The sequence below is a fragment of the Serinus canaria genome, chromosome 11 (assembly GCF_022539315.1).
Source record: "Serinus canaria isolate serCan28SL12 chromosome 11, serCan2020, whole genome shotgun sequence".
In the NCBI taxonomy this organism is placed as follows: Eukaryota; Metazoa; Chordata; class Aves; order Passeriformes; family Fringillidae; genus Serinus; species Serinus canaria.
In genome coordinates, this window is record NC_066325.1 from 6,238,808 (window position 1) to 6,254,721 (window position 15,914).

At 38.1% G+C, this 15,914-nt stretch overlaps 1 protein-coding gene across 4 annotated transcripts in view; it reads right to left on the reverse strand.

Moving 5' to 3' along the window:
* ZNF536 (zinc finger protein 536) overlaps positions 1-15,914 on the reverse strand; it is a 344,640-nt gene that overhangs the window by 116,201 nt on the left and 212,525 nt on the right. For all 4 annotated transcript variants that reach the window (XM_050979000.1, XM_050979001.1, XM_030227630.2 and 1 more), the window contains exons 7-8: positions 14,658-14,807; positions 1,840-3,420 (exon numbers count right to left, since the gene is read on the reverse strand). In XM_050979000.1, coding sequence (XP_050834957.1) covers positions 1,840-3,420; positions 14,658-14,807 — 1,731 coding nt within the window. The remainder of the gene's footprint in view (positions 1-1,839; positions 3,421-14,657; positions 14,808-15,914) is intronic.

Consider the following 15,914-nt stretch of genomic DNA (forward strand, 5'->3'; position numbering starts at 1 on the left):
TTAAAATCATATAAACTCAAGCTATCATAAAATGTCTGTTGAATTGATTGGAAGATGAAACAAAAAACTAATGGAAGTAACATGACCTCATTTCAATAATAATATTAGAGGGGTTTTTTTTCTGTTGTTGTTTTAAAAATCTTATGCCTGTGAAAAAGTATAAAGATATTTTACACAAAGCACCTAATCTTAGTTTTCTATTTTTTTTCAACTTTTTGTTTAGACAGTAATTTCTCTGCTGTATTTTTTTGTTGTTGTTAATTGATTTTACTCCACAAATGGAATAAAATCCAAGTAGGATTTTACCTGCTGTAAATTAAATCTACTATTAACTCTTTCCAATAATTTAAATGCTGAATTTGAAGAATCTAGAAATATTTCCAACTACCTAAATTGCTTCTTAGTGCACTGAGACACAGAAGTTTACAAGTAAGGCCACATGGATACTTGGGCAGATATTGGTTAAATGACAGATATGGGCAGATAATGACAATATTGAGAAATCACAATGCTCTAAGGATACAAGTGAGATAAAATTTGTGTGTAGGTATCATACTTTTTTAATAGGATCAACTAATACAGATGGAAAAGCAGGGAGGGGCCTGGAGAGGGCTTTGAGCATCTACACTGCCAGTAAAACCAGACAAAGCTCCCTCTAACCTTAGGTTAACCAGGGGAGCCACTCTTAAGTGCTTGCAGATTGAGGGTTTCATTTTAAATTGTCAGGCTTTAAAACTGTTGATAACGTTTTCTTTTCTTTTTCTTTTTTTTTTAAACTTGAATACATTTTATTGTGTATGGTCAGCTCTGACAATGAGTTTTCTGATTAATTTGAAGGTTAAGTAAAATGAACATTACTGAAGTTTTTGTGTCCTTTGCTGACTCTGCTTTTTAAAGTGATACTGTTTTCAAAGGATTTACACTCGAAAATCTCTTTCAAACAAACACTATGCTGACAAAATAGGAGCTAAATAATAAAACCAAAAATCCTCAATCTCATTTGTTCCAAATAGTTTTAGCTTTAATTCTTGTAAATATGAAGTGTGTGATATGGGGAAGTAAAACTGCAGTTTTGTAAATCAGAGACTAGAAAGAGTAAAAGGTGGTTTTAATTGTTTGGAGTGTTGTTATTTTAATTACCTGGAGGCATACTCTTAATCAGGCAAATCACAATTTACACAACTGCTAGTTAGAATAGTGAAAATGGTCAAGGGCAAGTACTGCATGTGTGCCATTGAACCAAACCAGAAAATTATAACTAAAAAAAAAAAAAAAAAAAAAAGAAAGGAGGGAAGGAAAATAAAAGAAAAAAAAATCTATTGAACACAGGTAGACACATTCCATGGACTTGGGCCTTTGATTTCGTTAATGTTGTGGTAACTGAACACGCCCGAATCCAAAGAAAGAAAGGGGGGAAATAAAAGAGAGAAAGCAAGGTTTGCTTGGCAAAGCATCCAGTGTTTTTCATGGGTTCATATATCAAAATACTGAAACGTTTGCAAGTTACCATGTATATTTTGTATATTTTTTAAAACTTTTTCCTCCTTTGAGTATGCTAAAGCAGTAAGTATCCCCTTCCGATGCCACTAGCACAGATAGTTTATATTGCTGCTACTCTAGTTTAAAAAGCAGGTTCTTTCTAAAATCCTGTTTAATTATGCATGCAGCACTGCTGATTTCAATGGAGTAGACCACATATAGGACAAGAATTTGGCCCACAGGGTTTAACATTTAAAAAAATGTATTACTAACAAACATGACTAAGTATATTTAAAGAGCAGCTTCATGATTCTGCACAAGTGTTTTCTGAAATGGTCTAAAAGAAGGTCTAAAACTTACCACACAAGTCAGGTCTCTTGATACATCCACTAGTTGCTGTGCTACTTGCAAGTCCATTAAAGGCTGCTAAGCCATCAGAGCTGTAAGCTCTTAGGACTGACAACATGTTCATCTGCTTCTCCAGGACCTGCGGACCCTGAACTTGTTCGGGTTTCATCACTTCTTGTGCAGTTTCGTGTGAGGAGAGAAGATTCTGACTGTGCCACTGCTTTTCTGAAGCTTGTGGCAGTGGTGATACGAGCCCTTGTGTGGGTGGCGAGGTGACTGCACTTTGTATATTGTCGCCTCCTTCACTGCTTTCTTTATTTAGGGCAGACAACTGCTTATTCATAATATCTGGTTCTGTGTCAATGTCCTCATCTTCAATGTTTTCTTCCTTGGAAGATTCCATATCCTCAGATGAAGCTATGTCAGAAAGGTCATCAATAGCACTTTTATTTACAGAGTCAGAGAGCAGAATATTTGGGTCATCTTCGGATTGTGTTTTTATTTCAGATTCATTACTGGTGCAAGAATTTTGCGTTCCCGTGCCAATGACACCAGGATAAACACCGAACTGCTTATAGAAGTCTGTTGTAAAATTACAAAAAGTGGATTCCATGTGGCTGGGCCAGGCAGCGCTCTTTTGCTCTCCCAGGGTCTCTTTATTTTGTCCTTGGGTCATTTTCTCAGAAGCTGTGTCCAGCTGGCTCAGCATGTTTGAAACTCCTGCCTCCTTGTTGGACTGCACAGAGGAGGGGACCAAGCTCACTTTGTTCACCGAGGCCGAAACCTCTCTAGACTGCTCCTTGCTGTTGCCTATGATGCTGTCTTTACGTTTAGCCTTGCCCAAGTGGTTGGCTTGGAGGTGCAGAGCCATTAGCTCCATGGATGAAGTTGTAAAGGAACAAAATAAGCAGCCGTGCCAGGCAATGTTGTCCTGTACAGTGACAGAGGAGCCTGGCAGGGAGGCTGCATCGGGCCTTACCGACAAGTCCAGAGGTTCGTATTGCGACTTTTCTGTTTTCCGCTGGGAGGACTTGCTGTTTATCTTCTCCTCACCACCGTCTGAGCCCAGAGCTTTTGCTGAAAGTGGATCTGAGAGAGCTTTATCCTTCATTTCTTTTTCTTTCTTCAAAGAACTTAGGACAAAGCTGTCCATGAAAGCTTGCAAAGACCCTTGAAAGTTCACACCGTTCCCGACCATGTTCTGGTAAGCACGGCCAAGTTCAGAGAAGTGTGTTCCTTTGGAAGATATGTCTGAACCCTTCATATTTTCTGAAGGTCCTTCAGATGACATGCCAACTGCTTGTCCTTGCTGATCTCCAGAAGACAGCATTCCTGATGTCCACTGCTGCGAGACCATGCCACTTCGGAAGTCGATACCAGGAAGTCCCTTGAAGGCTCCTCTCAGTATGTCTGGCCTGATGAACACAGAGCTTTTACTGGGTGTCTCATCCTTGTGCTCCTGACTTGCACTCTGCCCAGAGAGGGGTCCTGCTCCGTTCTGCCGCTCCCGGTGATGCCGCTCCAGGTGGTATTTGAGGGATGCAGACTGAGTACCAGCATAGTCACAATGAGGACACTTGTAAGGCTTCTCACCTGTAGGTGTGGACAAAGAGGAAAATATAAAGAGAGTTAACTGTACTTTGGGCTATGGATGAGTGGAGAAATTTAAAAATCAGCATTAGCTGCTTACAAACAAGAAGATCTTGGTACTAATAATTCATTTCTTAAAAGGAAACACCTTTAATCGAAGACTAATTCTTAAACTGAGTATTTCTAAAATGGGTTTCTAGAATGTGGGACTATTCAGGAATGACATGGTATCTACACACAATTAGCCATCCTTTTCTTAATCTAACATGTAGAAAACTGTTGTAGAATTAAGAGCTATGATTATGAAAATGAAGCATAACAATTTCAACCACAGTAATCATTAAAAGTACAAGTTTAAAAAAAAAGGGAGACAAAGAATGTAACAAATGGATGGTTGCAATATTTTGTGTATACAATTGCTCTAAAATTTGTTTAAATTATACACATGGAAACCATTTTTAAACCTAAAAATTTTATGGCACTGTTACGCAAGACTGAAATGAATGATTTAAGTCTTGCTCTGCAGTAAATCATGGATATAATTAGCAAATGGCATACTGCACAAGTAATTTATCATTATTTGGAGGGCACCATTCCAGAAGGATTCAAAGATCTGCAGACCTACTGCATTGTTTCTAAATAAAGAACTATAAATACAGATTCTATAAAATATTAATATCATTACACTACATAATGATTGCAGCATATAAGAACATATAGTTAAAATAAAAAGTAGTCTGTAAAAAGAAATTGAGTAATAAAAAGTACAAAGTATATTTAGTTTCTGTATTTGAAATTAGTATTATCTACTGGTTTTTGCAGTCCTTTAATTTTGTACTAATGACATTTCTAAGGCTCAAGTAGTAAAATGCATAATTTACCTACCAAAAGCACTTTTCTAGGTTTGTCTTGAATAGAGTTTTAAAACATACAAGATGATTTCCATGAATTAAGTAAATATTTGAAGCCCACACTAAACTTTTATTGTTCTTCCTATACTTTCAAAGAGGCAGAAGATTTTACACATATAATAAATATTCACATATAGTCATAAAGACATACCTGAAAAGAATGTACATTTAAGCAAAGGTATCTCTAAATTTTTGCAGAGCACTGTTAGCAATGCAGAATTCTTTTAAAAGACAAAGTATGGAAATCCTCTCTAAAAGTGACAGAAATCTGAAAGACCTGCAAGCTGTCAATACTGGTAATTGTTTCTATGAGGGAGCTCTGCAAGAAGAAGAAACTGCTTTTTCTAGGTAGCTGTTTTTTCTTAAGTGATACAAAAGACAAAGACAAGCCTCTCCAAATGGTATAATGGAAACATTTGTTTTGAAAACTTCCTCCACAGTAAAAATGCTGTATAATATTATGTAGTTCACCAAACCAGCTGGAAAGTTATCCGCTTTCAAATAACCTCAAAATCTGCTAAAAACAAAATTGAAAAGCTTTCAGACTTCTGTTATTTAAGCTAGAGGCTCAATTGAAGGGCTGGTTAATACTTGGGAAGCTGCTCCTCTCAGTGATGGCAGGAATTTACTGATGAGAGGCGAGCCCAGAACACTCCCATGGCCATGGAGGGCTGCACGAGAGCTCACTGACATTAACAGGGCAGGATCCCTGCTGCACTCCAGCCAGGGCTGAAGCACCTCACCAGCAGTGGAAATTCTAAATCCATCATGTAATCCTAAAAGCTAAATGGTGAGACATGAGAGTTTGGTATCAAACCACATCAATCGGCCCTTTTAGGGGAGAAAAGCACAGAACCTCAAACAGGAGGTGCTCAGCAGAGGGAGAGGTAGTAATTAGCATGGTTCATACTTTAGGCCTTAGTCCACACAGTTTAACAGAAGAAATCAGATTTAAACATTTCAATGGAATTTCTGAGTCCTTCCCAGTCACCTAATTAAGCTCTGATGCTTTACTGATGAGGAGTAGGGGCTGTGTTTAGTGGGAGTTGTGCAGAAACAAACAGTTCCTACTGAGCCACAAGCCTGAGCCAGAACATGCCTGTCTGGGACTCCCTGGTGCCAGGTGGGCACCTGAGCATGCACACACCCATCACAGGCCTTTGAGAGAGGGACAAGAGGACACAGGACACTGGCTGTCTATTTGTTTGCAGTTCTGCAGGGCTGTTTGGGACTGTGCAAATGCTGACAGCTATGCTGCCAGTCAGAGCAGGGCCAGACAGTGATGCTGGGTTTACAGCATCACTGTAGTATTTTTGGAACTGATTTCAGTTCTGATGTTTGTCCCACCAGTTACTGTCAGCAGTCACTAGTGACTTCTGACACAACTTCAGTACTTCACGTGTTGCCTAATATCTAATGAGACTGGTGAAAAACAAGTGCCAGACTCTACAGGGTTAAATGTTCTCACTTTTGAATTTTCACTCCTCTTAATTGAAAAGCTCTTCCTCAGCATCCCCTATGCCTTTACGGAAATCTTTAACACAATTATATTGAGCACTTCCTTTTATTCCAGCGATAGTTCAGTGTGTTTGCATTGCACATCAAGTGGCACCATCAGAAAGTGTCCCAGCATTGCAGGCACTACATCAGCTGCTGGGTAACTACTGCAGGGAAAAGGAGAAATTTGTAATTTAGTCTGTACTGATGTTGCTGAAAACATGCAGAAACTGCTTAAAGCAGCGTGCATATGTAAGAATGGGTACAAGTTAAAAAATGTTAACTGGGGGAAATGCTAGATCTGTTTTGTACTTCTAAAAGTACCTTCAGTCTAAAGCCCTGGGCACAACATACTCTTATTCTGAATTGCTAAGCCTTGAAGTCATTCCATTTTCTGCTCTAAGGCCTCTCCACAGAGCATTCTTCCTTTCAGCAGAGGAGATCTGCACACAGCCCACCACCAGTGCCATGAGCATTGGACTGAAAGAAGACACTGACTGAGACAGTGTGATGAAAAGTTCAAATCTCTCCCAGCCTTGGTGTGCTGCCTCTGTGGTGCTCCCACCCCTCACACGGCTAGAAAGGAGATCTAAAGCTGAAGGTCTGAAATTGAACTCAACATGTAGCAACACACTGTGCCACCTTTGCAATCCAGGACTGGCCAAACAGCATTGTTCAAAGGGAGCTATTCAAAACCTCGCTGCTCTCTGCCAGATCCAAGCACTGGCACTGGTTGGTTTATTTCAAAGCAGTCTTAAATGCTGCTATTTCAAGGGCAGGCATTGGGAGAAGGGAGTAGGATGGAGTCAATCATCTTTGAATCTTTTTAATTTAGTCTGTCAGTATTTCCTAAATTCAGTAATTGTGCAGTTATTTAGATGCTACTTCATCCATTCAAATTAATAACCAGCTACACCCTGTGTAAGACCCTGTACAAATGACAAAACAGAGTTATAAGCTGCTGTGAGAAAAATCCCAGTCTAACCTCAAACCAAGCCAGTTCCAATGGAAAACCCAAAGGACCACTAATTTTCAGGATTCTATCAGCAAATGCAGTAGTACATGTCCAAAGAGCACTGCAGGGGACAGGGGAGGTATGCCATGATTCTTTTTAGAAGACAACCTGTTTGTGTCTCATACTTTGAGGAAAGGTTTCAGAGAATTCATCCTAGTGTAATGACTACCCTGGTATTATTGCCAAGAGCAGTGTCGGGATGAGTTATTTAACACTTAATATCAGTTCACATAAATTAACGTTGCCATGTAGGAGTGAGGGAACATGACTTTTTCAAAATAATCTTCTGCATTTCATATCCAGGAGTCGTTTTTCATTGTTCACAAAGGCAATGGCCACCCTGAATTTGCTAATTCTCTGGCCCTGTTTGCATGTCTGCAATTTTTTTCACAATGGAGGAGGGTGAGAGAATACTCCAGCATGTCCAACTAACAAAACCAAAAAAAACCTTATAGGGAGTACCTTATCTGGGCAGCATAATCACAGTTCTGATCTACCTACTGTTCTGGTTTACAAGACACAAGATATCTCAGAGGAACCATTTTATATCAGGATAAAGTAAAACAATAAAAATTCAATGCTGCTTGTAAAATCTGCACAAAATCTTGGTAGATAAGTGGAAACAGACATATTGCCCAGTAGAAGCAGGTCTATTTGTATAGCAGGTTTATAAACCACCCAGCTGTATGACCTAGGCAGGAGATCCCCAGTCCTGCTCAGAGCCCAGTCTGACCCTCCTGGTCAGGGGAGCCATCTGCTATGGGCTGTGCAAGGAGACCACAGCCAGATTGTAACTAGATTTACAGATTTTTAAGCCAGAAGGGACAATTATGATCATCTAGTCTTATCTGTTCTACAACACAAGCCAAAGATCCTCACACGGCAGTTCCAGCATCAGAGTGCAAATACATTTTGAAACAAAACTAACTTGCTTTAGTTTAAACAAATTATATTTCGACAGTGGCAGTGAATAAGACTCCAACATGTCCCTAGGTAAACTGTTTGACTGATTAAGTATTTTTACTGCTCAAAATGTGTGCCTTATTTCTAGCTTGAATTTGTCCAGTGTTTGCTTCCTACTACTGAACATTGCTACATTTTCTCCTGTTAGATTGAACAGATCTTTTAAAATTAAAAAGTCTATTTCCTGAGGAAGGTATTTGCAGACAGCAAAACAATCACTTCTTCACCTTCTCTCATCCTTGAGTGGAACATCCTTCCCAATTTTTCAGTGTCCTTTTAAATTATGGGTACCCACTAAAGCTTTGATGAAATTTCAACTTGATAGCAATTTTATACAGTCCAAGACTGTGTTTACATCCATAGATTTAGCAATCAACTAACAGCTCATATTCTGTTGCTTCTCTACCACAGTCCCAGGCCCAGTTCATCACCGCCTCTAGTATTTTTTCCTTTACATGTTGCTGATTTAAAATTCATATTGTTGAAAAGAGCCCACTTGACTAAGTGACTAATCAGTGCCTCCCCATGATTTTTAGCATCTTACCATTTTCATGCCATTGGTAAATTTTATCAACAGTGATTTTTATATAGTCTTCCAAATAATGATGAAATACCAAATAGATGGAGCTGAAACTGCTGCTGTGGAACTGAGAGTTTATGTGCCATTTCATCTCTGTATACTGATTTTGGGGGGATTTTCTTTTTGTGGTTGTTTTGTTGTTGGGTTTGGGTTTTTGCTGGGGGGATTTTCACATAGAAAAGGCTACTTTTATGAGAAGAAACTTGATAAAACTTCCTTTCATAAAATAAAATTGATATAAACATGCTACCAATTTTCAATTAGTTAACCAGTTCATTCTGTAATTTTACCCCAAACTTTTGTCATGGTAGTCCTAATTTCAAGGTCTTAATATTCTTTCTTTTGGGAAATACAAGAATAGCCAGAGCTGTTTTACCACTACAAGTGCTCTGGATCTTGCTCTGTGTTCCAAGGCAGTTCTTGGGCATTTTTTTAAATGAACTTAAATGATCTGAGGAGCTCTTCATTCAGGGTTTTAGAGATTTTATCTGAAGTTATCCAGTCTAATTCATTTTAAAAAATATTAAATTGCAGTGGGCTACAGCATAACAGCTTTATTCCTTAATGGGAGCATAACTGTGTTGCTGGAAAATGCTCATGAAAACCATCATGCTTCTTTCTGAAAACAGAGCAGAAGAGTATTTATTCTTGTATACCATGGTTGATAATTTCTTATCATTCTTGTCCAGTATTAGCAAGATAGCAATGGTTTGGCCTGACAGATCCACCGATTTTTACTCCATTTTCCATAACCCCCATAGACACATACATGTTTTTACTATTGCTTTTAGTTCCCCTTATCAAATTTCTTTACTTCTATTTGTTTAAGCTTAGTGCTGTGAGCTTCTTTATTCATTTTTCATCTTTGACATACAGCTTCTTAAAAATCTGTCCTGCATCCCACACTCCTTTCCCCACTGAATGCTCCCCTCTCCCTTTTAAATAAGATTTTATGATTTGTCTGTGGATTGTGCCCTTCTGCTCCTCGTGGTGCTGCTCCTCAGTACAGTGACAGCTTTGCACCAGGGCAAGAACCCCAACCCCAAACACTTGGAGCCCCATCTGCAGTGGGGCTGGGACAGTCACTTGGGGACAATGGGAGTTGCAATTCAACCCCACACATTTCTTGACAGGCTACAGTTTGCTTTCATGCAAAGCAAATGAAATCAAACATCTTATAATTCCAGAGAATACTGCTTAATGAAAATATTGAAAACATTTTCCAGCATTTTTTATTTTACCATTGAAACAGTTATTGATAACCTATTTTATCCATTGTGCAGTAGATATTTTAGAAATGAATTGCTGTATGGTTTAATTAGTTCATTATTATGCCTATTCTTACACAGTAATTTCTTTTATCATTCTAATCATTCACTTCACACTTTTTAAACCAAATGGAATATCAAAGGTTCTGTAGGAATATTTTTGGATCCTGCACATGTTTCACCACACAATTAATCTGTTTGTCAGAAATACTAGTTAACTTCTTCTCTTTACTACTTTCCTTTACTAGTCATTTTTCTCTATTCTATAAGATGAAACTACCTGTAAAAGGACATAATTTTGATGGTTTTACTCATTGTATTAAACATTTTTCATTTGTGCACTCACCATCACTACAAAATATTTTAATTTTTATAAACTTTTATAATTGAATATTTTCCTTTATTTATATCTCATCTGCAATATTTATTTAGTCTTTTTACATGTCTTTACTTAGTTAAAATGCAGAGAGATAAATCTGACTGTTACTTTGCAGGGAAGATTCAGTACATTAATATAAACTGTACACAATTCCCCCAAAGCATATATATACGTTGTAAACCTGAAGACTTTTTACACAGCTGCTTATTGCTAAACAGTGCCTTGTCCAGAAGGGGACAATCTGTGTCTCTAATTGCTGTCACTGAAGCTGAGATTCATTATGTGACTTTCCCATTAAAATGTGAGCATTAATTTGTATAATGAAATATCACCCACTGCAGTGTTCATTAGCCATGCCCTACTGTATACTGCACATTGTTAGCTACCTAGAAACTGTAGTTAATTTCACTAATGGATATTTCCCTACTTAGTGTTTGGTAGGAAATTTATACTGTAACATTATCTCTTAAACTTTTAAGGAAATTTAAATTCAATCAATTATTTTCAACAAAAGTTTGGGATGTCATTAAGACAGGAGAAAAGGCATGCTGTACAATGTTAAGGATGGGAAATCTGGAGGAATCTAGAGAAATGAAAAGTCCTTTTAGTTCATCTCAGAAATGTAAGAATAAAGGATGTTCAATACCAAAATTGTCTCCTCTTGGAGCACACATACCCATTTTCCTTAATTATTCATATTGCTCATCCCACTACAAGCGCCTTCAGAGAATGGCAACAGGCAGTCTTTTTTTAGGAAGGAAATGTGAATTGAATTCATTTAAAACAGCACCATTTTACTGTATTTCATCAGTTCATCTAAGCATGGTTTAAAATTGGCTAGTCACATTTCCAAGGGAAAATGCAGTAACACTGTAAATGCATATAATACATCTAATATATGCTAGATGTGTGTCACACATATCGTAACAGACTCTCAGTCAGTGGATGAAGCCCTGCCAAGTTTTTTCTTCCTATTCATCTCTTTCTTAGGTTCCTTCTGTTTAGCACAATCCAAACCATCTTTGCTTTGCTCATGCACGTTATCCTTTTTTCTTTACTCGGGGGATTTAATTTTGTCTGTCATACTGGGAATATACCTGAGCATCTAATGACAGCACAAACCCAAACTGGTCTATGCCTGCAGTAGCTTCTGAGGGCTAATGCAAGGTGCAAAGAGGTGCTAGAGCCAATCTGAAACCAGCTCCTACATAATGTGTCCCCTGTCAAAGGCAGGACATAAGAAATTTTAATGTCTTACACTTAACTGTCCCTGCACAGTCCAAAGGTCAAGGCAGGCAATGTAAACCCCACACCACTTACTGTGTTTCAGAGGGGTTGGAAGCGCTCAGGAACATAAAGATGCTCACCTCCTTGAATGAAGGGACCTTAAGTTGCTGCCTCCAGTGGGCAAATGACAACTCTAGGAGCACCTGCATAGGGCATATGATAGGCCTGAGATACTCAGATGTTTTGTTTTTTTTTTTCACAAAAACTGAGCATCTTCAATCTTTTTGTGTTATAGCCTTCTCAGCTGTACGAGAAGCTGTAATGTATTTTATGGCAAGGAGGCTGCCTCCCAAAGTGGGCAGGCCCCCCCACCTTCCTGCCAGGCACTGCTGTGCACTGCCACACTCTGCCCCTGTCCCTGCCTCTCCTCCCAGAGAGTTTGTGAGAGCTGGGAGGGCAGCACAGCCCATCTCTGGCCACTGCTCAGCATCAAGAACTCATCTAAGAGGGCATAAAGAGCTCTGTCTAAGACCCACACTCTCTAAGACCCAAGGCTCCCAAGTATTTCGGCCTGAAAACCTTCCTCTCTCCATTCAGGGCTCTCCCAGGGAATTGTCTCACCCATCAATTGTTTTTAGAGCAAGAAAGAGGAGAAACTAATTTCACATAATTATGCCCTTTTCCTCTTACCCCATGGGAGCAATCAGAAATCATATCTTACTATCTTCCCCTTAAAGCTCTTCCTTCCTGAATATCACTGAGCTAGACAAGAAAAATCCTCTACAGTCGTGTTGGGACAAAACTAAGTGTGCTAAATAAAACTTTGATTTGTTTTTTTTTTTTTTCCCTTCACAGGCTTATTATGTGATAGCAAACTACACAGAAACCAGGGCTCAGTGTGGAGTAGGTTACAACCCTGAAATATCCAACAGAAAAAAAGAAGCATCCCAAGCCACTGGCTGATTCTTCAAAAACAGAGCAAGCTTCCTCCTCTTGTGCAAGATTAAGCTGCTTCTGCAGCTTTTTTGGGCCAATTGCCACAGAAGCACCTCCTGGCTGGATCAGACTTTGGGTCTGCTCCTGGCATGAGCACCAAACCAAGCCAGTCATGTGCCTCCAAACACACAGATGTTCGAAGGAACCCGACTTCTGCTGAACTGCTTGAGCTCATCTCTAACAAACAGGTGCTGTGAGAACAAGAACAGTAATTGAGTTAATGTAGTGGAGAAATACAGTAAAGTGTTTTTTATCAGCCAGTTATATGATCCAGGCTTATAATAAAGACAGAGTGTGACATAAAAGGCAGGAAACTGTCCCTGAGAAGTATGAGCTAACCAATATTTGTTTAATAACTGATATCTATTGCATCATTTCCACTTACTGCAAAACAACTTAATTTTTATTTATTAACTCTAGTAATTTGCCAATTTACATTTTTATATTATTTATTAGGATTATTTCCAATATGTAAAACATTGCTTCACTTAAACATATTCTTGTCATTATTTACAAATACTTTGTTCTCAACCTAATGGAAATTGATCTTTACCTATTTTAAAATTATAATGATTTTTAAATACATTGTAAATGTTGTTTCCATAGTTTCTTTAATTTTTTTTATATTAAATAGTTTTTTTTTCATGTTTTAATTTTCTTTAGTCAGTATTAATATGCAATTTTTATGGAATATTTCCATTGTAATTATTTTACTTTCCATTAGTTCTAAGGCAAAAATACCAAGTGTATAACCCCTGCCATGTTTAACATAAGAACAAAGGGCTCACTATATAGTAAAACAAAATTAAGAGATGGGTAACCTCATATTACTTTGAAGAATATTTTTTGCCTCTCAAATACTAAAAATGTCAAACTCTTTAACCTCCAGAATTATAAGATTATTTTCCAATAAAATAACTACAATTTCTTTACTTTTACTACATTGGAGACCACACAAAAGGGGTTTCTGCTCCCCCCCTACTCAAAGCTCAATACACAGAGAACAATATTCCTGCCCTAAATAGTTTGCAATCCAATCAGGCAAAGCTACATTAGAGTGCCAAATTTTAAATTTCAGTGTGGTACACTCCTACTTCACAATGCAAAAAAGAAAGAACAAAAATACAGGGAAGAAATTTTCCCCTTTCAAAAATGATATTTTTTCCTTTAAATAATTTTAATTTTCTATTTTTTGAAATCAGGCCTCACATTCCCAAACCCAACATTAAGTATTATGCATGCACATAGGAGAAAAATCACTGCTGGTTTTGGGAAGGTAGGGAAACACTGCTTATCTGGTACTGCAGTAAAATAAAAAATAAAAGTGAAGATTTTCAAGCAGGAGGTATAACTGGAATGTATTTCTTCATGCAGTTATTTTACCTTCCTTTTAGGAAAGTAGCAGTAAAATTCTTAAATTCAATTAAAATAGTTTAAAAAGAATATTATAATTATGGGGTCTGTTATGTCTGTTTCCAAAAAGAAGTATCCCAAATCTCAAGTTTTAAATACTCTCCTACAGCCTACCATGACAATTAACACTGGGAAGAAAACAGGATCCTATTGACCACATACAGAATTTCAAATGATGTCAACAGGACCTGAGGATTACAACATTTTATGTCTGAATTTAATTATGGATAAAGTCTTCTTAAACACATACTGTGTCTCTACACGGACCTTGCCATGCACATATGTACTTTCAAGCAAATGAAATATTAAAATTTGAATGGAGTGACTAGAAATAACTAGTATTGAGAGCAGTCCTCCCAGTGAGAGAAATACAAAAAAAAAGTGAGTATCCAGCCCAGCAGCAAATCTCTGTGGGGTAAAATGCTGGGATTGTTAGTGAAATAAAAGGTGGGAAATTTTACCCACCTTATCATGGTGCAAAGCATGATAAGTTTTATCACTTACAAGTATTACTTCATGTGAGTTCTAGTGGGGAGAAAAAAAAAGCAGATCCATGAAGCTGATGCACTCATATGAACAGTGAGAGGTTAAAAATGAGCATGCTAAATGGAACAAAAATAGTAACTGAGGAAAACATACAGAATCCCTAAGCAGATGCTAAGGAAGGCCTTTGAAGCAGTTAGTATAACTAAGTCTGAAACCAATAGGCTTATGCCTATTGAAGGACAAGGGTAATTGAAGGAAACAGTGATGAAGCAGGCAAGGAGACAGAAATAACCTCAACTGGGAAAAGATGATTCTATTAAAGTGGTCTTTATCCAACAACACATTCCTTGTGCTTTTATTTAAGACTGTCATACATCTTTCTCAAAAGACTTTCTCCAACTAATAAGTCCAAATCTACAGTGGGAATTCAGGCTCCTAGGCACAATTTGTGTTAACCCCCACACACACGAGGCTCGTGCCGACGGCGCTCGCTTGTTCCTCTCACCTGTGTGTATTCTCAAGTGGACCTTTAAGTGGTGGGATGTTCTGAAAGTTTTTCCACAATATGGGCAGTCTTTCATGGCAGAACCAAGGCTCCTGTCTCTCAGTAATGGCTGCTGGACTCCTACAGATCTCCCAGCTTCTTCTCCAATGTCTGCAACACAGAAATGTTCTCACATCACTTCAGCTCATGTCAGAAGTTGTTCTCGCTAAAACTGCTAACACAACACAAAGTTAAACATGTCAATACTACACCTGTCTATTTCATTCTTTAAATCTGACAGAATGCTGACAATTCATGTATTTTCTTGTTATTGTCTTAAATTATTTCATCTTTCCCATCATGATTTTAAGCAGCATATGGTACCTTTATATACTGAATTATACAAGAAAAGAAACAGCTGTGTCAGCAGCTGGTTTGATTTCTTCTTTTGCTTAGTTCCTATTAATTTTTTCTCCAAAAGTTTGAGATTGTTGTTTTGTTGAATCTATTGAATTTATAAGTACTGTGAAAACCTGTAGGCTTTTAGAGGGAAAAAGTTGGCACCAATATAATAAAACCTCTTAAAACAAGAGAATTGCAGTGATGGGGGGGGGTCCAAAAAGACTGACAACATCTACATGCAAAGCTAAACAACTTCCTCTGCAACATCTCAGCCATGGAATTACAACAGGCAACCCAGAGAGTGGCCTAATATCATGTGAAAAACAATGACAAAACTGTTCAGATGAGGGGGAATTCCATCTCCCTCTCAGCCACAGCTCCTGCGTTTTCTCCTTCAGAGTTCACAGCCACACTTATTCTTTGCATCATAACACAATGGGTGAGACTCCAGGACACCTCTTCTCTCTCCTGATATAAAGAAACAGTCATTTCAGCCATCTTGAATGAACTGCTTTTATCCAAGCAGGCGAGGAATAAAATAACTTACAAAAGGTTGACAGAAAAATTGCAAAAAAAAAAAAAAATATTGTAGGGCATTAAAAAAAAAAGTCATTATTCAAACCACACAAGGCTCATCCATCATTTTGTACATAGAGGGTCAGGTAATATCACTGTAATCATCAATTCAGTATCACTATGAGCAGCAATGCATGATGTCACCAAAAACCATAGCAAATGTTGAGGCTGTGACCCAGATTGACACTCCTGGCACGTCAGGAGCAGGACACATGGACACAGCATCACACCCTGGGTAGAACTGAGCTATCTGGGTTAGATCCAGGTGGGGAGCACAGAGTTAAAACCTGCATGCAGAGG